This window comes from Lipomyces doorenjongii (genome assembly GCF_038497915.1).
Source record: "Lipomyces doorenjongii strain NRRL Y-27504 unplaced genomic scaffold V1508scaffold_67, whole genome shotgun sequence".
NCBI classification, from domain to species: domain Eukaryota; kingdom Fungi; phylum Ascomycota; class Lipomycetes; order Lipomycetales; family Lipomycetaceae; genus Lipomyces; species Lipomyces doorenjongii.
The window spans coordinates 19,899-47,227 of NW_027118134.1; the positions used below are offsets into that span (position 1 = coordinate 19,899).

Here is a 27,329-nt window from a genome sequence, read left to right on the forward strand (position 1 = left end):
TCTGACAAATCATGACAAATGAACAAATGATTTGTCGACAGCATTTTAGACAGCTTATTCTATAGGTGTATGGTGCACACTAGAATATTCTAAATGCGGGGGTTCGGTGACAAAGTCAACCGCGTCATCCTGATTACGTAGAGCCATTTGTATTCAGAAGCCCTAGTAATCAGGGTCAGTCTCAAGTATGTAAACATTATTAGGATTACGTGACCGATAACGAGCAGACAAGCGTAACGGTTGGACAGGTTTACGAATGCTAATAGTTATTTATAAAAGTAAATTTTATTCGCCCAGGAGGGTTGCGTATACTACAAGAACACCGGTCTCGTCTGAACTCGACATGGTGAAACGGATGCAGATGAGCCAGGACGGCGGTTACTCGCACTTCTGTCCCGATGTGGCAAGTTTGCTGAGGGCTACGCCCAGGGGTCTAGCGAGAAGTCTCCAAAATATGCCGCTTCAGCCGCTGCAGCCGCTTCGTGTGCGGCTGCGGGGTATCGATACTAATTATCTCGCCTACTTGAAGCGCACTAGCTGGGCTGAAAGACCTGTGCAAGTGCTGATCACCGAGGTGGGGTGCATAGCCAATGCGCACGGCACAAGTAGCTTGTACCCAGAAGGCTGAAGGGTTGCGTACGGCTTTCCTTTCGGAGGTTTCAGGGTTTCCCGAAAGTGGTACTCAACGCTGATTCGGTGACGTCAATAACGATACTGCTCCCTGCTCCCTATCTCACGGTCTGAACAAATCTGTGTGCTGGTTTCATCTGAGCATCAATGTCCGCGTCGCGCAGCCTTACTGGATGGCTGATCGAGCCTGGGTTGAGTCGGCAAATGATTCGTACATCAGCATTTTGTAATGGCGGGTTCCGACATGGTATAAAATGTGGCTCGGTTATCCGCCATGTCTCCATCTTTGGAAGGTATGAATAGTCCCTAATAATCCCGGACAAGCTTGGTCACTCTCTTTCAAACTACTATATTAATATCCAGGTAAGTATAGCTGCCTTTTGCTGTACTATTCCACCGAACACTGCTCATATATACCTAGTTGCTTTGCTGGTTGATTGCACGATGCTGAAGCCAATCATTTTGAGTATGTCACTCTTGAGGCTTGCAATGGCTCAGTTTGGTAGTTACGACACCCCCAATAATTGCATTGGACAGGGACCAGGTTCCTGTCAGTTTACTATGGTCGGGGTGTTAAATCCAAGCCCCGCAGGCTTATGGCAATATCAAGCTGCATTGTACGACCATGAGTGCAATGTGATTGGATATATGCCAGAGGTCTCGGTTGGGACAGCAATGGATTCACAGTTGCCCTATACTGTCGACATCACGAGTATTAATGATCCAATTTGGGGCTTTGGCGCGCAGTTTAATTATGCAGGCGGGGGATATGGGCTAGACCTCACTGGCAGTTTTACGTGGGACTGCACCGCGGATAACGTTGGGTGCAATGGCTTCAGGGCAGCATTCCCGTGTCCAGGATTTTAATTTATGTCACCCTGTTGTTTGTCGGCATTTGAAACAAATGTCAAGGTGGAGTTGTGTGCGAAACTAAAAACGGCCGTGAAGGATTGTTGTCTGGTGCATTCAGTTTAGTCCTGAAATTGTACCTATTCCCACAACAAGATTTTATTACGTCAACAGAATCATACATAGTCCCTTAAAAAATGTAAATAATCCCATAACTGCCTTATTATAGATTGTTTGCACCAATTTTTATTAAATAAAAATAAAAATTGAGGGACCTCTACCGCGAAGAAAACTTTACTATGGGATAGCCGAATTGTGGAACACAGGGGTTTAGGGTTTGTGAAGGGTAAGGGTGTAATCACCTAAAATGATTAGTGTATATTGTTATTGAAGCTAGTTTGCTTTAGACAACAACGCGTAGCTGACACGTTCAACTACAAACACTTTCTCGATAACAACAATTGCACTAAATCCCACCAGTCAGTTAGAAAATATCAATGGGTCGAAGGTCGAAGAGGTCACATAATGGAGAAGCGCTCGCTTTCAGTCATGCGAGGAGCAGGACACTCTTCATGAGAAAGGCGCACCTGAAACGACACCCGACGAAACAGAATAAGGATTCGAACCAGACTGCGAGTTTGAAGAACTCGACGTTCCAGATGAAGTAGCTGTGATGCAAAGCTTCAACAGTAAGATGGCCGACACAGCTCCTATCGACGCTCTAACTATATTGCGGTTTTCTAAGGATGCAGATAGGCATCTGAAGTCTGGCTCCCGGCCTGGAAATTCAAGAACGTCGCAATATAGAAGATATACATGGGGAAAGGACACCACTGGCATGACATCTTTGTTTGAGTATTTCAAACCACCCGATAATAATAACTAGAGGCAGATAACTTAGAGGCTCGTAACTTGGAGGCAGTAGCCCTTCCGAAACGATGGAAATGATTTCTGAGATTTTGGCACATCTCCAGTAGCCCAACAATCAAGGACCATGAGATGAGAAATATCAACTCAAAGTCCTTCTTCGATACTATCAGACTCTAATTAAGTATGGCAATCAGAGGGTGAATGCTTCTCGTATAATCTCAGACAATACTGGAATATATGGCAACAATCATCCGCACATGGGTAACGCTGTATGAGAACACACGGACACTAACGCCCAAAGAGTTTGAGAGGGAAACATTCAAAATCCAGGTGCCTCTTAGTCGACGAAGACGTCAAAGCACAATGTTTGGCATTTTTTTCGAGCGAAGTAATGCAGTGTTCACGTACTATGATCTGCAAGATATACTGGAGCACGCATCTGAGCGGAGAGAAGAGTTCAGCGATATCGATCCAAGGATTGCACGCGCTGTGACGGAAGGTATGAAGAAATTTCAAAAGTACTATACTTTTATGGATGCCTCCGACACATACTACACCGCGTTGATTCTTGATCCACGGGTGCAGGGAGATCTGCTGATAGATGAACTCGAAGACGAGGACGCCGCTAGGGAGATCCTACAAACCCTTCGACTCAATATCCATCGCAACTATCCGGTTGACAGTCAAACTCCTTCATTACCGGTCCAGTCTACACAACAGTGACAACACTGCACCAGGGTCTAAAAATCCAGTGGCTCCCGCACGTTTCGAAAGTTGAAGCCATTGGCTGTAGAAGCCAAGTCGGACGTCGACCGCAATTTCGATAGTCCTCGAATGGGCGTCGACACAGACCATGGACGGTCCGAATTGGTTATTCCAGTGGTGTAGGGTTCCAGATTTCCCTCAGATGGTAGCTGCTGCTCGAGATTTTTTTCAGTAGAGAGGCTCTTTAACTCAGGAAGAGACCTGCTGGGAGTGAGCCGACACAAGAGAATGATGGTCTGTCTTGCGTTATGTGGATTGCGCTTCGTTTTGCGGTTTATGCCTCGGCATTTCATTTACTTGTCGTTTTGTGCCATAATGCCTTTGCTTCTTCTTGTGTTGGAACCGTAATAAGCTATGAGCACTGCTTGTGAGTTTCAGGGTTTCAGGGGTTGCGAATAAATATGCGAAAGAATATTCGGCGAATTGCGAATAATATTCGCAATTTTATTCATTGCTTGGACATCTTGCGAATAATAATCGTTCGTATTCGCAACGCAAAATGGTGCGAATATTCGGAGCAGCCTTACCTGAGAGGTGGAATGTAAAGAGTGATATGTTAGAGAAATAAAAGCTGAAATATCCAGCTAAATTCAGCTTAGTGTCAGGGGTAGGGGACGGATACTCCCTATTCCAGCCACACGACGGAGTAACTCCGGAACTCCTGTTGCCTATTCCAGCACTCCTGGCAACTCCTGGGATTGGGGCCTTGTCCAGTACTCCGGAGACTCCTAGATCGATTGGAGCTGGTTTCAACGCTCCGGACACTCCTTTCTCTATTGATGCTCAGTGTACTCCGGACCCACACTTCGGGCTGATTCTTACTTACCAGCGTGAGTTCGTGTGCGGTGCTCCAAGGAGTGCCTCTCTTAGAAATGTTGATACAGGGACGTGGATTATGCCATTCTACAGTTTGAGGGCACAGGATCATTTCTGGTGTATAAATACTGGCATTTTCTCGAGAGCCAGAAGACTTTCTCTCTAGACAACCGCAACAGTTTGAACTAGACTCCACGCACCCGGATTCAACGTGAAGTTCAACTCATTCTCCGACTCTTCCTAAGACAATTATCCCACAACCACAAATGACTCTTCTTCGTCGAGCTCTCATCAGCATCACTTCGGCCCATGCCACTCTCTTCCAGGGCAAGGAGACCACCGGCGTCTTCATCTCTGAAGCCCTCCACCCCTACAAGGTTCTTATTTTGAGGTCGACTTCACTTCTGAGACTGGCACGTGTACCCCCGACTGGCACTCTCAGCAACCCGGCTTCTTAAACGGCGAGGATTTGGCTACATGGCAAGACACCAACAGCGAATTCCGCAAGAAGCTCGACAACATGCCAATGGCCGCCGACATTGATGGCTCTCAATATGGGATTTTCTACGCCTCCGCGGGCCATGCCGCCCTGATTGACTACCGCACAGCCAGCAACCTGCAAAAGATCGCTGCGCAGGTCTGGGCGAACGGCGGCATTGCCTCAGCTGTGTGCCATGGGCCCGCGCTCTTTGCCAACCTCTTGGACCCGGCGACTAATGAGGCCATTATAAAGGGGAAGACCATCACGGGTTTCACCACCGAGGCCGAGATCACCATGGGGATCATGGAGGAGCTCCAGCCCTGGGTAATGATATGATAGATGGGATGGCCGCCAAGCTTGGAGCGAATTGTGAGTATAATCCTGACTTGGTTTTATACTTAATCTCGCGCCATAGTTACTGTCCGCCATTGTCTCTAGTTCACTGGCTAACTTCTTTAGATACTCAGGCCCAAGGGATTTGGGATGACCACCACGTGGTTGATGGCCGCCTTGTCACAGGACAGAATCCGGCTAGTGCAAGGTCCACGGCACAAGCGGCGGTTGAGGCCTTTGAAAAGCTGTGATCATTTTTGAGTTGGTTTCCTCGGGTCTAACTTTCTGAGGCGGTGTTTATAGATGGTTCAATATATGACTATGTTGAAGCGCACTAAGCAAACGCCTCCAAACTACAGGTTCTATGACCTCTATATATAGTTGAGACTTTCTGGAACCTTGTAGACATATACAACTAGAATCTTCCAGACATTCCACGAATACCCAATTGTGTCAATTCCACAATCTACGATCGTAGGCTATGAGTGTTCTACACATTTCCACAATAGATTTGTATTGCTTCTGCTAGGGGGGCGGAACGGTCGATGCCCATCTCGATGAGAGCATTAATTACCATCGCTAGCAAAGTATTCAATCAATTACTGTCCCTTATGTTGGCTTAAAGATCAAAAACTTGAAGCAGGTGTACAACCTATGTACCCATAATTGTCAATGTAGTGTTAAAACTTAAACTAGATAAAATTAAGCTCTCCCAACGATTCACCAACTTACAGCTTTTTATTCACTTTTCGATATAGCTACGGACCTATTTTCATAACCAAATTAGAGATACCCACTTTTAGTGCACAAAGAATGACGTTAATATTAGTTAAGTAGCTGTCGTATTGATTCCACATTGCGACATGTCGCTCTTGTTATTGCAACATAAAATGTACTCCATATGTGGGCTGACGGTTTAACGCCAAACTACCTTACCTACCGATCAAACGTCCTCCATGCCGCTTCTTCGTCGATGGCACTTTTCTCACCGGCATGTGGGCTCTGCTGAGCCAGCGTATATCAGCCACCGAGCTTGCACGCTTGCCTTGAGTCCAATATAGCCACTTGCCACGGTCATGAGTTTTCATCGCCATCGCTCTTAAAACCTGTCTATTTGTTTCCTCGGCTATAGCCCACACCACGGCACTATTTTACTTTATCCAACACGAAATGCTCGGCGATAGCGTTACTGGAACAGTAGAGAAAGTCCTGATCGGCCATATATTGGCTGAGCGACTTGGAACCAGAGTGACTCTTTTGCGTGAACGGATCAAGGTATATATAGTAAGGAACTATATGACGATGTCAGAAGGATAATGTACATATCTTCGTTCTGCGGATGATTAAATAATACCGAGGCCACCATACCTTATTCTTGCCTTTTCCATAGATATACTTATGGGTGCCCTCATGAGTAGCTCATACATATCCCTCTTACTCTTAATCCAGGGTGCAGCTTATACGGATTTGACGTGTTAGATTAGTCATCGGCATGGATGCTTAATATATGACAAATGCAAGTAATATACAACCCACCGACTCCTAAATGCTTCCAAATCGTTTGACTCAGTTGCTGCACCCGTAGAGTCACGCGCTGCCGACTACCTTTCCACTGAGAAATATAGGTTGATAGTTAGAGAAATGTGGAACATCCTCAAAGATTCCCCACGAAGTAGGACCCGTAGACGCAGCATTAAAGCTCGTCTCATCTTTCCAAGTCAAGATGTTTGCAACGCGATACGGTGGCTTCTGGCTGTCTGCCTCGGGACCGAATTCAGTGACTTCCCACTTTAGCAGGCCGGCCGATCTCCAACCTCTTTCCACCAAAGGCATGTGCGTGAGGAGATAGTAGTGCATATCGAATTTTACGTCTTGGTTGGGGTAGAGAATAGTGAGACTGAGTGTCATAATGTAGTCGATTGACAAATTCTTGGAGGTTTCTGTGGATATTCAGTGTGTATGACACAAGGGAAATGAGAGAATATGAAGCGTAAAAAGAAGGTCTCACTTCGTACGATTCTAGAGCACCGGTGCTGGTAGTACTCGTAGAATGCCGGCCGAAAAGCACAGTCGCCCATGTGATCTACATCCTGAATTGGAGCCGCGTAATGAAATGCTCAAAGAAGTTGAATCTTGCAGTGTCCCGCTTGAGCCTTCTGTAATCACGCCGGGGGAAAGTGGGGCGGAGTGTAGGAGCGGATCGAGGGGTGTAGACCGTATAGTACGAAAGTGTACGGTACGTGGGTGGACTCAATGGTCAAGGCAGCTACAACCTAACCTGTTGGACGCGTCCGGAGTTTCTCCTTTGGGGCACCTGGAAGCATATCATATTACAGTATTCCTTATGCGATGAGACCAATTTGCAGCATAAGTCCTTCCACCGTCTGGTCGACTTTGGATTCAAATGCAAGTTTAAATAGACCAACCACAACTACCACATTCTCTGGAGGTGCTACTAAAAGGGGACAAGGAAGGTGAATAAGGATTCCTTGAGTCTCCAGCCCTCACTTCAAAAGGTTCACTACTGTTAGCTCAGGTGCACAAACTCTTATCCACTTGTGCCACGTCGCTACAGCACCTCAACATCCTTTATTTACCATCAGCAGCACTATACAAAGAATGTAGCACCCTGCAATTTCTTCACAATGACTAGTTACACAAGGTATATCTGAATCTAGCTTTACCAGCATACAGATCAACGATTGCCTTGTTGGCGTCCTCCATAGGAACCTTCATAATCCACGGCTTAACCTTCTTATCGGCAGCGAGCTGAAGCATCTCACGGATCTCAGTTGGAGAGCCGATAGCGGAACCACCGAAAAAAATGTTCTTCATGATCAAGGGGAAGACATTGAGCTCTGGCAATGGGCCTTCAGGAGCACCAACCTGAATGAAACGGCCGTTGCTTCGCAGAAGCTGCAAGTAGTCATTCAGGGGCATGTTCGGGGATGAGACGGTGCAGACAATCAGGTCCAAGCTACCGGCATTCTTCTTCACCCAGTCCTTGTCGTCATCGGTAGCAATATACTCGTTTGCTCCGACCTGCAGGGCCTCCTCCTTTTTGGCAGCCTTGCGAGAGATACCGACGACTTTGTCGGCTCCGAGGGCCTTGGCCCAGAGGATTCCGAAGTGACCGAGACCACCGACACCAACGATTCCGACGGTCTTACCGGGTCCGCAGCCGTTTCTCTTGAGAGGCGAGTAGGTGGTGACACCACCACACATCATAGGAGCGGCATCGGCAGAGTCGATCTCGTCCGGAATCTTGAACGCAAAATGCGAAGGGCAACGGTGGTAGCGGGCGTATCCTCCGTAGGACTTGCTGCCGTTCATGTAGATACCGTTGTAAGTGCCGACGTTGAACTTGGGGCACAGATTTTCCTGGCCAGAAGCGCATTCCTCGCAGTCTCCCTTTCTGCCAAGGCAAGAGTCGTTCTGCGCCCCGACACCGACACGGTCGCCGACCTTGATTCCCTCGGTCTTGGATCCAGCGCGCACGACGATACCGACGATCTCGTGTCCGACGATGCAAGGGTACTTGGTGGGTCCCTGTTGGCTGTTTAGCTGTGCTCTGACCGCGCAATCCTGCGCAATTGACTTACCCATCCGCTTCTCAGAGTGTGCAAGTCGGAACCACAGATTCCGCAGTGTGTGACCTTGATGTCGATGTCGTTCTCCTCCCAGACCTTGGGCTCATACTCCTGCCAGACCATCTTTCCCTCGGCGGAGCTGGGGTCCAGGCCCATCCAGCCCTCAAATTTGTAATCTTCTTCGACCATGTTTGTGTAATTGAAATAAGCAGTCGATTATTATTCCCAGGAGTCAACTGATTTTGACGAAGTCGCGGATGACTTTATATATGTAATGCGCATGGCGATAACACACGCGACTGGGGAGATAAGCAAATACCAAGCCCAGATGACATTGGAGTCAGCAGCTACTGTAAATATGCCGAAATTGCCCGGAGAAACATAAGCAAAGTTCGTCCAATTTAGGCCAATCAATCGCGCCAAAAAAAAAAACTCGACAGCGGAAACGCGCCAATTACCCGGCCGCAAGATCTCCGCATTCGGCGTTATAAGTTCCCAATTCCACTAACGTGGGTAGAAGTCCGATTTAAAATTAATATTAGCGGTAGGATAAGTGGAGTCAGAAGTCAGATAACCCCGAAGGCCGAAGCGCGATGGTATTTTCTCTCTCTTAGCGACAAGGAAGCCCTATGGCAAAAAATTCAGACCGTACTCTGATGTTTGGTCAGAGCTGCTCTGTTGGCAGTTTGCAGAGCCTCTCTTACAAATTGTGTTAGTCGCGCTGACGGCTCAGCGGAGCGGGTCAGTGAACAAGGTAAATGGCAAAACCCATACAAGGCAAAACAGTTTGGACAGAGTCGCTTGATCGATGTCACTCTGCAGCCGCACACGACCCTCTACAGTATTTCTACATAGCGAGTTTCTCTGTGACAGTCACTCGACGCGAGTCACTACGACAGTTTACAAGAGCAGCTTGCACCATTTATTACTACTACACATTTGTTGAATCATAGCAATAGAGCAACAGAGCAAAAAGGTAATAAATAGCAAGCGGCAGGCCACTATGCCAAATGTCCACAAGATTCGAAGAGATTGCTGCAGCTGATAGTGTAACAAGGGTGCATATGTCCCAGTGTTGGGTGAGCCGTAATCTTTGTGATCATCGACTAATTCCATATCAGTGTCTTAAATCCCGAGACCCTATCAAAGATCAACAGAAGAGCTTTAGCAATTTTTACATGGACTCACTAGAACTCACAGTGTGGAACTTGAGTAGAATGCTAAGCTAATGGATAGAATGGGAGGCAACTTGTATCAATAAGCAAGTCGTGTTTACCCTAATTACAGTGGGTTAATAAACGTGCACCTTACTTCCGAACACCTTTGCAGCTGCCATGGATGGGAACTCATGACGTCGCAATATTATCGTCGTCTTCCCTGAGCTGTTTCAACAGGCTGGAGCTCCGCAAGTCCAGGCGGACCACCAGCTAAGTGATCCAACACCCAGTTTTGCCATTAGAAATCCAACGGCAGGCAAACGCATTGCCAGCGAGATGTTGCCAGCGAGATGGCCATCAACTGTAACTCGACCGTAAGAGCAGGGGGGGCATCTTCGGCCAGAGATTGGCATCGAATCCGGTCCTTACTGAGTCTCACACTGCTCCCTATCCTAATCTTAGTAAATAAAAATAGAAGCAATTTAAATAGACTAACCTGGTTCTGCAAAGGACCCAATTTGGCGGCATCATTGCCTCAAATTCCGTAATTCTCGTTGAAGCGTACTGAAGGTTCTGCTAACATGTCGTCCGTAACCGACCTCCCTCGAACTTTTCATAGAGTTGCTTTTGCCATTATCCAGTTGTTTCGAGTCCGCAGGCTATGCGATTTCTCGGTCGCGGTTATCCCAGGATCCAAGTTAAAGGCGACAGCTTTCGGTTAGGATGGTTGGATGGGGACGTAAACATAAGAGAGCTAAGGATTAGAAATAGGTATTTATAGACCGGAGTTCGAGAGTATACGCACATGATCAAATGGGTGGGGATCGTCATAGGAGGTAACGAAACATTTCCATCTCAGCAACATCTTGCGCATCACAGGGCAACGGTCTGTCCACAGAAACTCCATATATGCCGGTTCTGCCATCTCCGTCTATCCCCAGACTCGCAGTCAGATTTGTTAGCGGGATATGCCGGTCACGAATCACGATGTGGTACGCGCACAACAGAATGTCCGCCTGCAACCGTATTGTCAGACGCCGTGATCCAGCCACATGCAGCTTCATGAACCACAATGAGGTCTGGGGTGGATACGATTACGGTACCGTCAACTTTGAGATCGCAAAAATGAAGCTCTAATCGTAAATTAATCGTATAGTGAAGTATAAAATCGTATAGTAATCGTATGCCTTATTAGGAAGGTAGGGTTATTACCTTTCGTACAGGAAACCTCTGTCCTCTGAAATAATGGTAATGTCGCACGTCAAGGAGTTGCAAACCAGACTTTGTTGTACTCGACCGACTGCAGGGACTTGTCCCAGCTCACTCGCCAAATCAGGCACATGGCCAGCCGGATTCTTCCCAAAATTTGCATAAATAGACGTACCTATTTTGTACTGCGGAAGTCTGATACGGCCCCAGCCGATTAAGACCCAGAACATGCAAAGGTATGCCGAATGGAATACATCTCACTCGCTTTCGCTACACCACAGGATGGTAGTTTTAGTATACAACTTGATAGCAGTGACACTTCAAAGAGTGCTTCTACGACGGCCCTTTATTAACGAATATAACATCATGAGAATTTTATTCTACAGAGTGCTGCCTTGTTTCACAATGCGAAAAAAAGAAAAAGGTATCTATTTCAAATGTCAACTAAATATATGTCCGATTGTCGACTTTCATAAATGACACTAACAACTCTAAATCTACTCCTTCTTAGTCTCAATAAGGTCGGAGTCCCGCTCAACATCTATTGAACCAGTCTCATATGCCTGCTCAAGAACTTCAGGACCTTTTATATCGTCCAACGAGCTCGAAGAGTAATCAACAAGATCTTCCCTCTCAACATACAAACCATACTTATTCATGACCAACCCACGACGCCTGACATCCCACATGATGGCCAGATACATGGCGTAAATGCTGACAATATTTATGATGGTTAGTCCGAAGGCTGCCCAGTATCCCCACTTATAGTGAGGAGCGTCCTGTGCCGGAAAAGCCACAACTGGGAACCAAGCATATTGGCAGTACCAAATCGCGTTACCAATTGCTGGTAGATATCCACGAAGCTCTGTGTCATCTTGAAACACTTCGGATTCCCACGCCATGAACAGCGAGAAGAACGATGAGCCAATGTTCGGCACCAGATTAGCCGCAAATTTCCATCCAAACGGCACATCCCAGATGGCAAGAACGAGATTGCCAAATACGTACGGCAGGAGTGTAAGAATAGACAACTGCCAACGCCATCGAGTAATATCCGAAAGAATAGCAAAAATGTAGCCGGAGACTAGAGATATGGCATTGCCAATTGTTGGAAGAATATTTGTCATCTGAACGTCATAACCAACTGCCTGAAGCCAAAGATTCATGTAAGTACCAGCACCTGTGATATACGCCGCGTATGGCGTGATGAAAGCCCAAAATCGCCAACCGGTGAAAATTTGGAAGAACCGTTTGACTGTCATCTTTTTGGTACCTTTTCTTCCCACCTCGGTCATGCGGCGAATACTGTATTCCTTATCCCTATCAGTGAGCCAGACAGCACGACTAGTCGTGGGGAAATCAGGAATGGCAAAGTAGCCGAAGAGTCCAATTGGGAGAGAAATGACTCCATCGATTATAAAGAGCCATTGCCAACCCGCAAAGCCGCTGACACCATTAAGGTTAGTATAGATGGCAGCCTGCAAATAACCCGAGAACATAGATGCAATATTTCCCGTCATATCCCAAATGATTACGCGCTTGGCAATTTCCTCAGGTTTGTACCACGACCCGATTATCATCATCATGGTGGGGTAGCAAATGCTCTCTGCGAACCCTTGAAAGAATCGGCAAATATAAATATACTTCGCCGAAGTTGAGCGCGATTGGAGCATAACCATAACAGTCCATAATATCTCACAAGAAGGAATCATGATGGATGGACGCGCAAAGCTGAGAGACAACTGGGATGGGATGGAACCGACGAGGTACCCGCAGTTGAACAAAGTTGTGAAATAATTATATTCATTGCCATCAAGATGGAGCTATATTGTTAATTTTGCCATTATCAACCAAATTAGATGCATACTTACGGCTTGCTTCATGCCACTGACGTAAGCATTGGAGATATTTCTCTGGTCCAAGGCCTTGATGAAATACGAAAGCATAAGGTACACTAATAATCCCCGATCCAACTTATTGACATAACGACGCTCTCCGGGAGGCTTTGCAATCGATTCCCAGAAAAATGACAATGTAACTCTCCATCGCGGTGGCTTCCAGCCTGGAGGATCATAGTACGGATCACAGGTTGGATCCTGCGCAATCATGTCCATGGTGACTTCATTCCGATTAAACGGCCAGATAGCCATGATTAGTAGTACCAGTGTATGCTAAGCAAAGGAAAATCGCTTGATAGACAGGAGTGAAGCAAACAAATGAGTAGCCACTTCCCAGAGGGTAGTGTAGATGAGGTTATATCGTGGCAGCACCTGCTGCAGCGTCTACACCGAGATACCAGAACAACGGCACATATCAGCTGCTATCAACGGATAACGCCAGTCATGCAAGGTTGCAAACCAGGGTTAGCTTTTTCTCCTCCGCAACTCCTCAGGCACAGATCTACATACAGGAGCATGCAACCGCAAAGAGCGCTCCTCGTAATATTCAAGTTACTGAAATACATAAGGAGTCCACTCATGTTCTCTGCATTCATAGCCCCGCCACTGGGTACTGGCATGTAGAAGCAGATAAAATAAGGTACTTCAGATACAAACCCAACGCGGTGTAGGTGTGGGCCTCTACATTTGAGATGGTTAGCGGAGCAATGCACGTTAACTCCGCACGGTCGCTGCCCAGGACCATTCACTGAAAGCCGCAGAGGCTTCGTGAAAGATAAGCTTTTGGAGCCAAGCCTCGTTTACCTTGGCAACACTACAGCACAAATGTTCGATTACCTCACAGACAAGCTTTTGAAATTGCAAAACGAATAAGATGTTAAGAAACTTGGCCCGGTACTACTCAGTGCGACGTGCCATCTAAGCATAATTCATTTCTGACCGAAGCGACATAACGCCTAACATATGGGACGTGGACCCAACAAGCAGCGACGAAAAATCCTGACAACTGCGGCCTGAGCGTACTAACGAGCCCAGTGAGCCCTTATCCAAAGTTGGCCTTTGCGTCAGCACTAAATATTCGCTCAAACCAATTTCTCAAAGCTAGAGGACCGAACCCCTGTCGTACATACTTTGTATCCAACTCAATCATTGTAATTCGCGGCTTAAAGTTGCGGTGCCATATGGTTAAAATTTGTTTGCCCGACGGGTGACCAACACGGACTGCGGCTGGCCGACATGTGGGGACCGTCTGCTCGGAGTAAAGATTAACCCTGGCACCGATAACGCTTGGTGTCGGCTACGCCGATCTATTCACTTGGCGCAGAAGGATGCCAAGGTATATTTTGCACGACTGAGCAGGGACATGAAACCGTTCTCCCTCTCGACTTCGGTTAGGCACGCCCAGCCGAACAGCCGCGATTGCCCTTCTTAATCAGTGTTTGCAACTGAGTGCCGGCCATTGTCAAATTTGCCGTAGCGGTGGCGGACGAAGACAAAATGTCTTTTTAAGCGCAGAGTATTAGCTTAATCTACAGTGTATCCTCTGTTGAGCGAATCGTAAAACAAAGAAAACGCTAACAACTATATGTGTCACTATGGACTACTGTAACGTTGCCGCACAGCCCGTAGCACATTGGCGACCTCAGTTTGGGTCAATATGCAAGTGAGTCGATATATTTTATACGATCTCTTCAACTGATGACTGCTGTCTCTAATCAGGGTAACTGAGTCTGATGATTACGATCTTACGAACGTTCGCGGGCGATGAGTTCCAGCTGGATGACCTCTGTACTGGGACCGAATCGAAAGGACAGTCAAAACACAAAATTCGAGGCATTCAACGTCTCTGATTATAGTCCACCACTATCTCGGCCACCACTTCTTCAGCACTCTGAGTTCTCGTTCCCCGCTAATGATGAACTCCACGATGCAATTTCCAAGCCAAGCGGCTCTGTGAAAGGCTTCAAACCAGCACAATGGAGATAGACCTCATCCCACTGTCCCTGAATTCCCAGTATATGGCGGCAGCTTGACACCACGAGTGCAATGGATAACTTCCACAGCATATCAAGAAGCATGCGCTAGGTCTCTCAGGCACAGGTGTGTATGTAATTATTATCAGGGCCAACATTCGTTGAACGTCGTATTGGACAAGACGTAAGGTGATCGTTGAACTTGACTTAACACAGCAAATGGACCGGGAGACTGGTTATTAAAGGCTATTTTATACAAGCCGAAACCGATATCTAAGAACAAGTACTAACTCGGACCCGCAGTCTTCTACCAGCTCTCAATTCTGTGCAGATTCTTTGAGTAGATTTGTATACAAGCCATCCAGCGCTTATTGATTCTCATCAGTCAAATGGAACCACAGGGTATTTCCAACCTATCTCTCCCTCAACGACTGTGAAGTTTTACCGGAAGCTCAGCTGTAAAACCTCATATTCAGTCAAGGAAAGCTCGATTCCTTCATTGAGATTAGTGACGTCGAGGATTTGCCTTCAGATTCCGTCTCGCAGTTGATTCCGCAGCCTTGATGCTGATTCTTCAAGACCTGTGTCGTGTCCGTCCTACAGAAACCGAGCTGAACGGTAAATGAATCTCAAACCTGTCATGCTAGCCAGACGCACGCGTCGTTATCGCGTGATCCTCACATACAGATAAGAAGAAGGTATGGTTTTGGGCGTATTTCACCCAGAAGGAGATTCCGAATCAGTGGTATGAGAAAAGTATACATGCGGAGAACCACGAACTGCCAAATCCAATTTGTGGATGAACGTACTGGCATAGAATGTAACTGATATACAGGTGATTCATAACGGTGCTCATCTACCAGCAATATGAAAACTATTTGCCGCGAATTGCTCAATCGGGCACCCTGATGCTTTAGCCTCCAAGCCAGCGAAGAACAGACCTAGAGCCACTGTTCCGGGGCAGTAAAGATAACGAAAATGTGACGCACCAACAATTGCTGGAAAGCCTTCGTTAGGTTATTACTAAAAAGCACTATTATGAACTGCATGATATGCTCAATGACGCTTTTGAAAAGAAAGTTTCAAAAGTCTGGATGAGGATCTCGTATTAGCCGCGAAGGAGGGTATGAAGAAGTTTCAGAAACATTATACTTTCATGGATACTTCGGACACGTACTATGCGGCGTTTGTTTTAGATCGTCGGGTCAAAGGTGATTTGCTAGGTGGAAGATGAAGCCACTTGTCAAGTACTTTATTGCAAAACGTTGGCTTATCGAGCATCGTGATATTGAAATGCTCCCAAAACAAAACTGTGAGACTTCTTGCCTTTCAACGGATCATAATTGAATCAGCTGGAGTCTCTTGGGAACTGCTGCTTCCGTCGGAAGGAGCTTGAGAGTCTATTAATGATGCACGAGCACATGATCTAGCAGGGAGAGTCTGTTGGAGCCAGAATTATAGCAGCCAACAATTTGAAGATGTAGATGTGTACCTGGATGATACATGTTCTGACCAAGTTGATGGCTCACTTTGCCATACCATTAAATCGCTGCCCTCATGTGTATCAGACGCATTGTTCTTCCTTTGGGGAGTAAAACAGAGGACGTGAAAGGAAGGAGTCAATGCTCCGTTGAGTGACGTTGCCTTGCGGGCTCATTACTGATTCGGTACGCAAACGCAAAGAAAGTAAGCCTGATATGCTAAAACTTTGTGAGCTAGCAAGTAGGGGTAGAGAACGGAATCTACTGCATCCCTGATGACTGGCACACTTTACGCGCTATATACAAGTCTCGACGCGTCACTTTCGCCTGACCGACTGTAGGTAACTCACAAGTTACTCGCTATATGCAATAGGCCAGCGCGCCCTATTCTCAAAGTCAAATCCAATCAAAGTTCGGCCCAATTTGTGTGGTGCATTTGAGACTATGATATCGAACGCTTCCCCTAACCTCAGCTATGTTACCCTCTCTAAGCTACAATGTCAATAAATTCAGTGAAAGCCCATGTGGTACAGACACAGTAGGTTTCCGCCGCCAATTGTGCGGCTCATTGTTATCGAATCAGTGAATTCACTACGGTCGTGGGCTGTCTGGTTCTGGTTCTGGTATTATATGCTCAAGTCATTTTCTACCAAATGGAATTGGGCTACGCAATCGACATATATGCGACTCGGGATCCAGTTGGTGCATGATATTCCACAGACAACCACTGCTGGCGCGGTGACGCGGCGCCGGCAAATCGTCTACGTCCGAATGCAAATTTACCAGTTTGACTGGTTACCCTAGTAGATTCCCCCTTCTTGTCTCAATAAATATTACTTTCCGGACCCTTGCACCACTAGTTGTGCCGCGGGTGTACCTGACAGGAGAAGATTGAAGTAGACATAATAGAAAGATCAATCTGGGCCGGAATTGATTAGATCCCCTGGCGGCTATTTCTCCTGTGTTGCACCCGACAATAGGTATTCGAGCTGTCTAGATTTCCAGGTAGTTAAAGTCTCTTATTCTCCCTCTTCCTTCGTGTCAGGTTCAAGATTAAGTGAGTACTATTCTTCCGGGTTCTGAGGTGGATCCCTAGACGACCATGGTTCTTATCAATCTTCGTCTTTCATGCATTCTCTTTCTTGCGTCCGGTTCCCTAATCCTAGCCGCTTGTAACGGGCACGAAGAACTTTGCAGCCGTCAATATTCCAAAGTTTCCTTTGTTGGTGCGCATAATAGTCCTTTCGTCGGTTGCTTGCCGCAGCAGAATCAGGAGTGGTCGGTGACCCGACAGCTTAACAATGGCATACGGTTTCTACAGGGCCAGACTCACCGCGCGCCAGTTACAGGGTCATTGAATTTCTGTCACACCTCCTGTTTCTTAGAGAATGCCGGCAAAGTTACGCACTTTTTGAGGAAAGTGAAAACCTGGCTGGATGTCAATCCCAACGAAGTGGTCACACTGCTCATCACCAACGGCGACTCTGTCCCCATCGCCGACTTCGACAGTGCATTTAACCGCAGCGGGATTACTCATTACGCTTATATTCCACCTATATCTCCGCTAGCCATTAATGCTTGGCCAACGCTGCAGGAGCTGATCAATGCTGGGACTCGTCTGATCGTCTTTCTCGGTAAGTGTCCATCCCTGAAATAATGTCGTGAATAATTTTCCTGTGCGCCAAAATGACTGACCGTGTTCGCGAGCGCAGACTCTGGCGCTAATGCCACGGAGGTTCCATACATCCTCGACGAATTCGAGTACTACTTCGAGACGCCTTATGATCAAACCGACTGCACCTTTTCTCAATGCAAGATTGACCGTCCGTCGAATGCAAGTGCCTCGGGACGTATGTACCTGGTGAACCACACCTTAAATATCAATCTACTTAACACCGGCATCCTCGTTCCTGATCGAGTTGCAGCTGCCACGACCAACTCGATGGCGAGTATTGACGCACAAGCCAACCTCTGTTCTTCGTTGTATGGTCGCAAGCCTAATGTTATGCTTCTGGACTTTGTTGACAAAGGAGATGTTATCGGAGCGCAAAACGTGTTGAATGCGTTGTAACGGGAATCTGGCTGACTCGTTACTTCTGTTGTAAAGCTAGCTCTCACGTTTCACCAGCTGTAGTTGTGTGATGGGTCTACACCACAGACATATCCCTTCGATTCTGGACTTGATCACTCAGAAAAAAAGGTTTGGGATAGAAGGATAGAAGGATAGAAGGATGAATGGAAGAGTCTGAAACCCTGAAAAGGGCAGTGTTACCCGGTCTTTATGAGACTGGCTCAAATTGGAGGAAAAAAGGAGATTCATGGGGCCATTACCAACCATTCCTCTTTGGGATTATCGTAGAGTAGCTGCGAATAAAAGTGTATGCTGCGAATAGAGACAGGGCTGTGATCTTCCCATATCCGCCATCTGCATCCGCCAATCGAAAGTATGGCGGACACGTATCCGCCTTATCCGCCTACAGTCTTGAATAGAGAAACTGTATTCATGTCCAGCCCTAACTACTTTCGAGGGGTTAGTTAATGAAATATCAGATTGATAATGTTGAGTGCTGTAGTTGGTCGCGACGCGCGAGCAAACGCGACAGACCAAAAAGCGAAAATACACTAGTCCATTTACGAAACTTTATTTCCCAATACAGTATCTTACGTAATAGTCCGAACCTCATTTAAATTAGCTTCTGACTACCTCGCGGCCATTAGTTGTCCCTTTCAGCCTTGCCTTGTGTGGTTTGCATCTTTCGTTTTGCGGTTTATGCTTCCGCATTGCATTGGCTTGTCGTTTTGTACCTTAATGCCTTTGCTTCTTCATAAACTATAGCACTGCTTGTGAGTTTCAGGGTTTCAGGGGTTGTGAGTATATGCGAATATTCGCAATTTTATTCATTGCGCGGACGTGCTGCGAATAATATTCGTTATTCGCAACGCAAAATGGTGCGAGTAATTATTTGGCGAATAAATGCGAATATTCGGAGCAGCCATAGGATCAGTATAAGAATATGTTTTGGATAGCTGGATAGAATATATTTAGAATATTAACTACGAGATCTGAGGGAGATTCAGACAATCTTATATCCTTCCAATTTCCCTTCGCGATCTCTACATCCGGTAAAAGCTTGGATGAGCTTTCTGCTAGTTCAGGTTGCGATAAGATAAGGATATAGGACATTAGATAGACAGGATATGACATTCAAGGGATTGATGATGGAGGCCGTAAGAAGTTTGCTGTAGATAAAAATCTATTGGATGCCTTCCTCCCTACCTTATGTAACGATCTGAATAGACCATACCTAAATAGGGTAATTCCCGACTTGACCTATCCTATATAGCTAATTGAGGCGGATTGGCGGATTTGGCGGATGCGGACGCGGATACATATCTCCCAACTTTGACTATTGGCGGGTACAAATACGGAAAATTTCGACGGATATCCGTATCCGCAGCAGCCCTGGTTCTAGAAGGATCTAATGACAAGGTCTCAAATATAAATAGACCTGCTAGAACCTGCCTCTAGTAGGTATGTTAATAGTAGAGTGCATTAGGGTTTTAAAACAGGTGCCGATATCACCGATTGGGAAGGCAATTGACAGATCTGGACCTGCAGGTCTATACCAGTCTTGTCCGCTGGGCAGAGTGAGTCAAAACCCTGAAGAGGTCATTTTCGGAACCGGGCTCGAGGTACTTCATGCAAGCGGGGTAGGCGAAATTATCGACAAAATTTTTACAACATGAAGAGGATTATAATGATGGCATTGTGGTGGATGGGGATTCGCACAGAATATCAGTATTTGCTCTTAGAATAGCTCTGACGAGAGTACAGGATGTGGACTCAAATGAGTAGCCACCTGATTTGGTGGCGACAGCAGCAACTAAAGTTGGTAACTCTCCAGATAGATACCTAGTGGACTATCCAACATTAATACGGGGCAATTTAGAGACATAGCCAGCTCGTTTCACTTTGCCAAAACATGCACATACAGTTGTACACCCAAACGCCAAATAATCTATGAGTTTTCGGGGAATATACTGAGATCCACTTCTTTGCAGCCCTATTACGAGTGTATCGCAGTTCGCGTCCTACAGACTACGCCTCAGCAGCCGAGTCTGACAATAGATGGGGTCACGGTCACCTGGTGATGAACCGCGGCGGGGTTCTAAGCAAGCTTGATTAGCAATGACCATGACACCCTGGCTACTCCGCATTTCCGAGTTTGCCGGGCGGCCTGTCGAGTGCTCGATGAAAGTCAGATGAGCCAACACGCACGATCCTAGTGATCCTCAATTTTCCCATCTCAATATCGTGTGCCAGCTTGTCGAGACTGTTCGATTCCCGCCAGCTCAAGAATGATCTCCAAAGCGGCTGTTCGTGCTCGAATATCTCGTCCATTTCTTCTAGCGTACGCAGCTTGGTCTCCGGCGCAGTAAACCAGACAGTAATGGCCGCCGCAAGGTTGAAGGACCCGAACAAGAAGAACAGGCGCCACCTGATGGAACGGAGTAGCGGCGGAACGCCCAAACCCAGTGCGTAATTGGTGATCCAATTTGTTGCAAGTGCAAGCGACACCGATATTGAGCGGATACGGAGCGGAACAACTTCGGGAGGGTATATCCAGGATACCGGACCCCATGACGCGGAGAAGGTGGCAGTCGCAAGGTAGCAGCAGGCTTGTATCGAGCGACTCACGGCGGGATGGCTAACGATTACCCAGGTGTAGGGTTGATTCAGCACGGGTTCCGGTTCGCCGTACCGCATGAACAGCCCACCAATGACGAAGAACCAGAAGCCCATGGTAACCGCGCCGACGAGGAGGATCGGACGGCGGCCCCATTTATCTGCCCACAGGACGGCTGGCAGCGTCATAACAATTTTGATAAGGTATTGGAACGATGCCGCGAGCCTCGGGTTTGGTACACCCGCGGACTGGAACACATAGACTATGTAATAATTCAACAGGTTCGCGCCGGACAACTGTCCCAGCATCTGAATCGCCAGCGCGAGCAAAACCCGTCTGCGCATCTTCTTTGACAACAGCTCGCGGAGCGAGTTGGAGTCTATTTCGCGCTCGAACCTGATTTGGTCTTCGATCTCTCTGTACTCTGCTAGTACGAGCGGATCGTTTACGTCGTTTTTTGACGTGCGCAGGAACGCGAGCACCGTTAGGGTCTCGTCCCATCTGTCCTTGCTCGCGAGCCATCTCGGCGAGCGAGGGAACCAGAAGAGGCCGATGCATAAGATAACGGCAGGGATGGCTTGGATAGCCCACGGTATACGGAATGCGGCTGTAGATTCTATGAACGAGCAACCGTACTGTATGAAATACTGAATCGTCATGCCGCAGGTAATGGCTAAGTGTTGAAATGAGACGACACGCCCACGAATCTTACGTGGTGCGATTTCTGACTGGTAGATGGGCACCAGCGCTGATGTCAGTCCAATGCAAATACCGGCTATTGCGCGTCCAGTAATTAACATGGCAACGCCACTCGACGCAGACTGCAGGGCAGCGCCAATGCACCAGAAGACAGCGCCGATCTGTATCGTAACCTTGCGCGATAATCTGCCATACGTTAGCTCTTCCCGTTTGCTCAGTATGGGGCGGTACTCACTGGTCACCCAGAACGCTAGACGACAAGGCACCGATGAGCGAACCCGCTGCCATCGCGCTCGTTATTAAGCCCTGTCGCGTCCCCAGCGGATTACCGTAGAAATTCTTGTATTGATCTGTATCAAGGACGGCGGATATAGACGAGATATCAAATCCGAACAATACTCCGCCGAGTGCCACGAATGCTGATATCGTGTAGACGTTTAGAAGGCGGACCATTTGGACCTACGAATGGCAGATCACTGGCTGAATGTCTGCCACAGTTGGATAAGCATTGTCGATTAAAGATGAATACTTTGGCAGTTATCTCGGTCGCAATCAATGAGAAGATCAGTTTGGGACAATGCCGGTGAATTCTGGCTTATTCTCAGCAGGTGACCAATAGTCACGTGACTGCAACACGTCCAACACGTCCGACTATGCCTCCTCAAAATGTCCCGACTTTTCCCTAACCCACTTAACACAAAACATTCACTTACGATTTTTAGTACCTCGTCGTACTACTGAAATTGCAAGAATAACCTTTTCGTTTTATACCAAAAGCAGGCTGGTAGAAAACTTTGTATATCCTTTTAGCCGACAACATGACGGCATGAAGTTTCTAGCTGACTTAAACAGTACAAACCAATAACAAGAGTTGACGCACACAAAAAAGGCCAGGGCCGGTATACCGTTTACAATACAAACAATAACAACAAGAGTCGACGCACACGAAAAATACCGTTAATGACGCAAACAAATCAAACAGCAACGAAAGCGAGCAAATCAAGCCTCTAAGTGACGACCGTTCTACACAATGCAACACACAATGCAACACAGGCACGCAATCTAATCAACTAAATAGACCGATGACATTGGTTTTGCGGTCGCATAAAATAATACGACCTTGTAGCCTCTCTCATTGTTTGGTCGTCTGCTGAACGCGTCCTGCCCATCGCTTCCTCATATGGTCTCTTATATCTGGCAATTAAGCCTACGCGATCCCTAAAAGCTGGAAACATCACGTTGCATTCGTGGATTTGATTTAGATGCATCGCCAGTTGCCCAGTTCATAATCTCACGGAGTTCCATCGACGGCTTGTCATCGATTTCAGTGATCTCGGAATTTTCTGACACCGCAAGCTCGAAAGGGGCCAAATCCTGTGCGTAGCTTGACGAAGTCACTACCCAGTCATCCCCAACAGAATCGTCGGTCAATTCAGAGCCCAAGCCGACACTTCCCCTGTCACCACTGCCCGAGTCGCCGATGTCACATCCACTGAGCAGGATGAGGGCAAACGCTCCTGGAATAGTTCATTACTGAAGTCTGGTGGCGGCCGCACGATATAGTTACCCATGCGATAAGGATCTGGGGACGAGTAAACGATACCAGATGTTTGCATATGTACCCAGAATTGAAAACGAAGGGAGGACAACTACATACTACCTGAACTTTATCCGCGTGATCGACAAGATCGCGTTGGCCTATCACGCTATCATCAATGAGGTCCGCACATTTCTCCATAAATGGACGAAATCCTAATACAGATTAGGTTTCTTGCGTCCGGAATCGACTGCAAATACATATGGAGTCTTGACTTAACTAAACTTGTACAAATGACGTAGCAGAGCGAATCAAGCCTTGGCCTCACTAAACGTGATGTATAGTCCCTCTTCAAAATTCTCCAGCGACTTTCCAGGCGCATTGTGGTGCGCGAAATTGGTATTGTGCTCGACCCCGGCCTGCCGGATAAAGAGGCGATCTCCCATCGCGACCCTACATTGCCCACGCTGGGTCGATACCAATCGCACCAAAAATATCGAAAGAGCTTCGGCTGATCTATTAACCTACAGTATTCAAGCATCTCTTTAATGGACGATACATGAATCTCTTCGTAAGTTTGATACCGAGGACTCTCCAGTATGCTCTCGCTGTCGACGACAAATTTGGGCAAAATAGTGTACCTGAGGAGATGCTGCTTAATCACGGTACGAAGAACATTGGCCTGATCTGCGGTACACGGGATTTTGCGGTCTCTTGAAATATCCACTCCGTCTCGTCACACAAAAAGTGCAGATACGGAGCGAGAGCTGCCTTAAACTGAATCACCACCGCTGCCTTCTGCCTTGCGCTGATATGTTGACTGATGGCACGCAGGCTATGCCATAGACAAAGATGATGATTGTAAATACTGGTGTTTCCGCCAAAGGCAAGACTTGCCGCAGTGACCTCTATTACAAAATATCGATTAGGGGTAAAGTACGTTAGAGAGAGCTTCATACCTGCGAAGTCCTTGTCGGTATGGACAAATGTCGGCTGCATTGCCATGCTGTGCATTTATGTCAACCGGTCTATGTTGCTTGGCTTGACAATCATATATATATAATTTCCGCCCTTTTACCAAGTTTTTCTTCTACATATTCATATTCATATTCTTCTCCACTTCAAAGTATCTCTATTAGGCTACCAGCGCGTCGATACCAATATGAGCCCATCAAGACGGTCAAGGTAATATATAGACCATGACTTTTATCATAACTTTACCGAAACCAGGCAGTTATCAATAGTTGTATTTACCCAGTACCCAACGCTGTCTAGGTACAAACACAGTCCGACACTAACTTCGCTTTCTTCCATTTATCCTCCCCTCTCAACTATTTACTTTCTTCTTCGATTCAACTGTTCCCTGATTCGCGTAATCACCCCAATTATCCATCGCCAGTTCATCCACCATCGCGACTCTAGCACTATTCTTTATATTGCCGCTCACGCCACCAATATTCCCATTGCCCACGATCGACTGGTCCGGGTCCGGCATATTATCACTGTCCTTCTGTCCGCCCACGCGCCAAGGAGTAAAGAGCGGTGGCGTTACCGTATACCCTCGTACCTTTCCGTCCCGCAGTGTCCACGCAATGTCTAGGTCCACCGGGGCGCGCAAATCAAGATACGAGAGATTGAGCAGCAAGCGCTGCGCCCCTTTGCGTGTGACCGCGTACCCCATTGTGCAGGCCGGCCCGAACGCCGGGTAGAGCAGTCGTTTCTTGCCAACGTCGTCACCGCTGACGCCGAGGGACTCCATCACGTTGAGAAACACAAACTCGGTATCCTCCCGGGAAGGCACGTTCGGATCATCGTAGACCAGGACGAGGTCGTGGTGCTCGGGGTGCGCCTTGTCCACGCATTGTCCCATGACGAGGACGTCCCAGTCGAGCCCATACGGCGCGCTGGCCCGCTCGTGGTCAGTAGGCGAGGCGAGCCGAAGTGTGCTGTTTTGCATCTGAATGCTCAGGTCCTGGAATATCTGGTGTATGTTTTTGTCCCAGTCGATCTATACATAATATTATTAACGTAACCCGCTAGAAATCCTCAGTCAAACATACATCGTCCTCAAGGATAAGCGCAGTCTCCAGGTTATTGTCAATCACGAAGCGCCACGCGTTTGCGTGGGCACGCCAGCACCCCAACTCAGATGCCCGAAGATTCGGATTCGCATTATCCGGGATCGCTTTAAGGTTGATGCTCTCACCATCGACGCCCTCGACGAGCCTTAACTTAATGCCACTCATGGATGCCACTAGGTTCATCGCGTCTTGGCGGTCAGTGCGGTAGGGCATGCTGATGTAGAGCACGTCGCCGAAGCCGAGAGATTCGTTCCACGCGTTTAACGCTAGGGTAGAAGATGATTTCATGGATGAGGCCCCATGGATGCCCAAGTAGTTGCCGGCACGTGAATTAAACGAAGTGTAGGTCACGACAGTGAAGACAATAAACAACCCTGCAGTGAGCGTGAGAAAAAAGGCCCTCATAGAGCCAGACTTCAGGAGCAATGGCCGTCTTCGTGCTGAGGCAGTGTTTGCCGCAGGAGTAGTCGGCAAGATAGCGGGAGAATTGATAAGTAATGTTTTTGGCGACATTGTAAGAAGTAAAATCCCAATTTATTGTCCGCAAGATAGACCTATTCACGAAATTTTTAGAATTCTTTCTGTCTTCAGTGGTGCATCTGGTCCATTTTAAAGTAGCAAGTACAGAAGCTCGTTATATACAAAAATGATGGTCGCAAAAATAAACAAGGAGTACAACTTGTCCGAACTCACAAGGAAATGATCAGGGCTCAAACAACAAAGAGAAACAAACAAAATAAGTACACGACTAATTAAACACAAGGAAGCGACGCAAAACAAGGAGTATTAACGCTTTGCCCAATCCAACTCGCTTCTTATGCTGTCCGGATTTGGTCACGAATGATAATCTGTTCGGCATTGGGGAAATATTAGTCCACAGGGTTTGCGCGAGAACCCTGCGAGCCGCTCATCTTCACGCACGTTGTGCCTGGACGCGCAGACACGCAACAATGGCGTGAATCGGCTAGGAATAAGTCGCACCCAAAGTTCCCTTACGTTAAGTAACTTCTCGGGGTGAAGTGCGAGAAAATATGCTCCAATATTCATGGCAGTTAACAACGGCCATTTGATCAACGGTAGTTCCTGAGTTTGCTCGCGAGCGACGAGCGACTGCATCGTTCTGAGCCGCAATCGGTGAGGCGAACAGTCGCTCATGGTTCAGGGTGGGTAGTTCGCCATACACAAGGAGGAGCGACTGGGAGCGGCATACACAGTCACTCAGTTCAGGCCATGGCGATATATGCCGGAGCGACTTGGGCCTGAAAGGCCTCCAGAAAGGTTGCCGGTGGACACGGCAGCGCTGATGATCCTCACCCACTTCGTCGCCTTAACCTTTTCGCCGGCGCCGCCAGCGTTCGCAACGACCACGTCGATATGGTCGATGGCCTCGGCAGGATCCGTACCCTGTACGCTGAACCCGATCTTGATCAGCAGCAGGCGGGAGCCATCGGCCGCGGGAAGGGCCTCGAGATCTTGGGAGTTGGAGGCCGTTTATCGCCTCCGCTATCGATGACGATGAGATTGGGGCGCAAGAGGTAGGTCTCAACCAAGGTCTTTCCAATACCTGTGCCGCATGTCAGTTAGCCAAGCCAAGGAATGCAGCCGGACGAGATTGACAGACCTCTGCTGACGCTCGTGATCAAAACGATGGTGGAATCAGCCACGGCGTGTGCCAACTCCGAATCCACCCTCAGCATAATAGCATATATATTACAATACACGTCGATACCATTCTCACAACAGTGAAGAACAGCATGCAATCCGCCATCTCCTACGCCATTCCATATTCCTCTATCCTCGCCTCAATCTCCTGACTCCTACCTCGTAACTCATGATTAAATCAATTTAATCTCTTACGGGACGTCAAAAATCTAAAGATCAGAGGAAGTGTTCTGAAGACTTAACGCTTGCACAAGAGTATATGCTGTTTGCTGTTCGTAGCTTAAAAAACGTAATCCTGATTTGATGAGATTGTAAAAGAATTGAATTTATACAGCAACAAAGCATAGATATTGCAGTAATATTTAACAGATTTAAATAGTAATATAAAAAAAGACCAACCTAAAAAAATAAAAGAGATCTACACAGATTAAATAGATATGTATAAAGTTGTATCATGTGAGGTGTATTTGTTTGGCTGCTAATATCGAGCAGGCTCCAGGGATTCTCATGTGCTTCGTATGAAGGATCGGTATATATCTCGGATTTGTAATGTGGCTGGTCGCTGTGGTGCATGCTACACCAACATTACAAATCTCCCAATTGTCGAAAC

General features: G+C 47.2%; 11 protein-coding genes across 11 annotated transcripts; 4 read left to right on the top strand and 7 right to left on the bottom strand.

Moving 5' to 3' along the window:
- Window positions 1-1,119: 1,119 nt before the first annotated feature.
- On the top strand, window positions 1,120-1,539 carry V1508DRAFT_451379 (uncharacterized protein; the record flags this gene model as incomplete). The annotated part of the gene is made up of 1 exon (XM_066942503.1): window positions 1,120-1,539. The coding sequence occupies one exon, from the start codon at window positions 1,120-1,122 to the stop codon at window positions 1,495-1,497; it is 378 nt and encodes a 125-aa protein (XP_066793539.1). The 3' UTR covers window positions 1,498-1,539.
- Window positions 1,540-2,712: 1,173 nt separating this feature from the next.
- V1508DRAFT_399702 (uncharacterized protein) lies at window positions 2,713-3,237 on the top strand (the record flags this gene model as incomplete). The annotated part of the gene is made up of 2 exons (XM_066938278.1): window positions 2,713-3,068; window positions 3,102-3,237. 2 exons carry the CDS (start codon window positions 2,713-2,715, stop codon window positions 3,235-3,237), a joined length of 492 nt encoding a protein of 163 aa, XP_066793540.1.
- Window positions 3,238-4,196: 959 nt separating this feature from the next.
- Window positions 4,197-4,995, top strand: V1508DRAFT_406217 (class I glutamine amidotransferase-like protein; the record flags this gene model as incomplete). Its single annotated transcript, XM_066938757.1, has 4 exons — window positions 4,197-4,307; window positions 4,340-4,735; window positions 4,768-4,780; window positions 4,871-4,995. The coding sequence occupies 4 exons, from the start codon at window positions 4,197-4,199 to the stop codon at window positions 4,993-4,995; spliced, it is 645 nt and encodes a 214-aa protein (XP_066793541.1).
- Window positions 4,996-6,331: 1,336 nt separating this feature from the next.
- Window positions 6,332-6,652, bottom strand: V1508DRAFT_434719 (uncharacterized protein; the record flags this gene model as incomplete). Its single annotated transcript, XM_066942037.1, has 1 exon — window positions 6,332-6,652. The coding sequence occupies one exon, from the start codon at window positions 6,650-6,652 to the stop codon at window positions 6,332-6,334; it is 321 nt and encodes a 106-aa protein (XP_066793542.1).
- Window positions 6,653-7,393: 741 nt separating this feature from the next.
- Window positions 7,394-8,523, bottom strand: V1508DRAFT_406218 (quinone oxidoreductase; the record flags this gene model as incomplete). The annotated part of the gene is made up of 2 exons (XM_066938758.1): window positions 7,394-8,293; window positions 8,347-8,523. 2 exons carry the CDS (start codon window positions 8,521-8,523, stop codon window positions 7,394-7,396), a joined length of 1,077 nt encoding a protein of 358 aa, XP_066793543.1.
- Window positions 8,524-11,188: 2,665 nt separating this feature from the next.
- Window positions 11,189-12,936, bottom strand: V1508DRAFT_257287 (major facilitator superfamily domain-containing protein). The gene is made up of 2 exons (XM_066936419.1): window positions 12,572-12,936; window positions 11,189-12,523 (listed from the first exon to the last, which is right to left on the bottom strand). Exons 1-2 carry the CDS (start codon window positions 12,848-12,850, stop codon window positions 11,198-11,200), a joined length of 1,605 nt encoding a protein of 534 aa, XP_066793544.1. The 5' UTR covers window positions 12,851-12,936; the 3' UTR covers window positions 11,189-11,197.
- Window positions 12,937-17,099: 4,163 nt separating this feature from the next.
- Window positions 17,100-18,474, top strand: V1508DRAFT_424352 (PLC-like phosphodiesterase). The gene is made up of 2 exons (XM_066941273.1): window positions 17,100-17,686; window positions 17,765-18,474. Exons 1-2 carry the CDS (start codon window positions 17,155-17,157, stop codon window positions 18,121-18,123), a joined length of 891 nt encoding a protein of 296 aa, XP_066793545.1. The 5' UTR covers window positions 17,100-17,154; the 3' UTR covers window positions 18,124-18,474.
- A 1,373-nt stretch (window positions 18,475-19,847) lies between these two features.
- V1508DRAFT_424355 (general substrate transporter) lies at window positions 19,848-22,046 on the bottom strand. The gene is made up of 2 exons (XM_066941274.1): window positions 21,675-22,046; window positions 19,848-21,625 (listed from the first exon to the last, which is right to left on the bottom strand). The coding sequence occupies exons 1-2, from the start codon at window positions 21,890-21,892 to the stop codon at window positions 20,260-20,262; spliced, it is 1,584 nt and encodes a 527-aa protein (XP_066793546.1). The 5' UTR covers window positions 21,893-22,046; the 3' UTR covers window positions 19,848-20,259.
- Window positions 22,047-22,587: 541 nt separating this feature from the next.
- Window positions 22,588-23,377, bottom strand: V1508DRAFT_424357 (uncharacterized protein). The gene is made up of 2 exons (XM_066941275.1): window positions 23,237-23,377; window positions 22,588-22,972 (listed from the first exon to the last, which is right to left on the bottom strand). The coding sequence occupies exons 1-2, from the start codon at window positions 23,356-23,358 to the stop codon at window positions 22,867-22,869; spliced, it is 228 nt and encodes a 75-aa protein (XP_066793547.1). The 5' UTR covers window positions 23,359-23,377; the 3' UTR covers window positions 22,588-22,866.
- Window positions 23,378-23,594: 217 nt separating this feature from the next.
- On the bottom strand, window positions 23,595-24,241 carry V1508DRAFT_257514 (uncharacterized protein). Its single transcript, XM_066936420.1, has 2 exons — window positions 23,936-24,241; window positions 23,595-23,884 (listed from the first exon to the last, which is right to left on the bottom strand). Exons 1-2 carry the CDS (start codon window positions 23,988-23,990, stop codon window positions 23,637-23,639), a joined length of 303 nt encoding a protein of 100 aa, XP_066793548.1. The 5' UTR covers window positions 23,991-24,241; the 3' UTR covers window positions 23,595-23,636.
- A 62-nt stretch (window positions 24,242-24,303) lies between these two features.
- V1508DRAFT_359708 (uncharacterized protein) lies at window positions 24,304-25,462 on the bottom strand (the record flags this gene model as incomplete). Its single annotated transcript, XM_066937119.1, has 2 exons — window positions 24,304-24,984; window positions 25,037-25,462. The coding sequence occupies 2 exons, from the start codon at window positions 25,460-25,462 to the stop codon at window positions 24,304-24,306; spliced, it is 1,107 nt and encodes a 368-aa protein (XP_066793549.1).
- Window positions 25,463-27,329: the final 1,867 nt, after the last annotated feature.

What these genes read in the sequence shown, in the direction of transcription:
- V1508DRAFT_424355 (XM_066941274.1), bottom strand. Translation starts at nt 21,892, where the DNA reads ATGGTCCGCCTTCTAAACGTCTACACGATATCAGCATTCGTGGCACTC. An exon ending in TCTAGCGTTCTGGGTGACCA is followed by an intron (nt 21,626 to 21,674) that starts GTGAGTACCGCC and finishes AACGTATGGCAG; the next exon opens with ATTATCGCGCAAGGTTACGA.
- V1508DRAFT_424352 (XM_066941273.1), top strand. Translation starts at nt 17,155, where the DNA reads ATGGTTCTTATCAATCTTCGTCTTTCATGCATTCTCTTTCTTGCGTCC. An exon ending in TCGTCTGATCGTCTTTCTCG is followed by an intron (nt 17,687 to 17,764) that starts GTAAGTGTCCAT and finishes TCGCGAGCGCAG; the next exon opens with ACTCTGGCGCTAATGCCACG.
- V1508DRAFT_257514 (XM_066936420.1), bottom strand. Translation starts at nt 23,990, where the DNA reads ATGCACAGCATGGCAATGCAGCCGACATTTGTCCATACCGACAAGGAC. An exon ending in TACCGACAAGGACTTCGCAG is followed by an intron (nt 23,885 to 23,935) that starts GTATGAAGCTCT and finishes ATTTTGTAATAG; the next exon opens with AGGTCACTGCGGCAAGTCTT.
- V1508DRAFT_257287 (XM_066936419.1), bottom strand. Translation starts at nt 12,850, where the DNA reads ATGGCTATCTGGCCGTTTAATCGGAATGAAGTCACCATGGACATGATT. An exon ending in TCAGTGGCATGAAGCAAGCC is followed by an intron (nt 12,524 to 12,571) that starts GTAAGTATGCAT and finishes TTAACAATATAG; the next exon opens with CTCCATCTTGATGGCAATGA.
- V1508DRAFT_424357 (XM_066941275.1), bottom strand. Translation starts at nt 23,358, where the DNA reads ATGCGCCTGGAAAGTCGCTGGAGAATTTTGAAGAGGGACTATACATCA. An exon ending in GTTAAGTCAAGACTCCATAT is followed by an intron (nt 22,973 to 23,236) that starts GTATTTGCAGTC and finishes ACCAGACTTCAG; the next exon opens with TAATGAACTATTCCAGGAGC.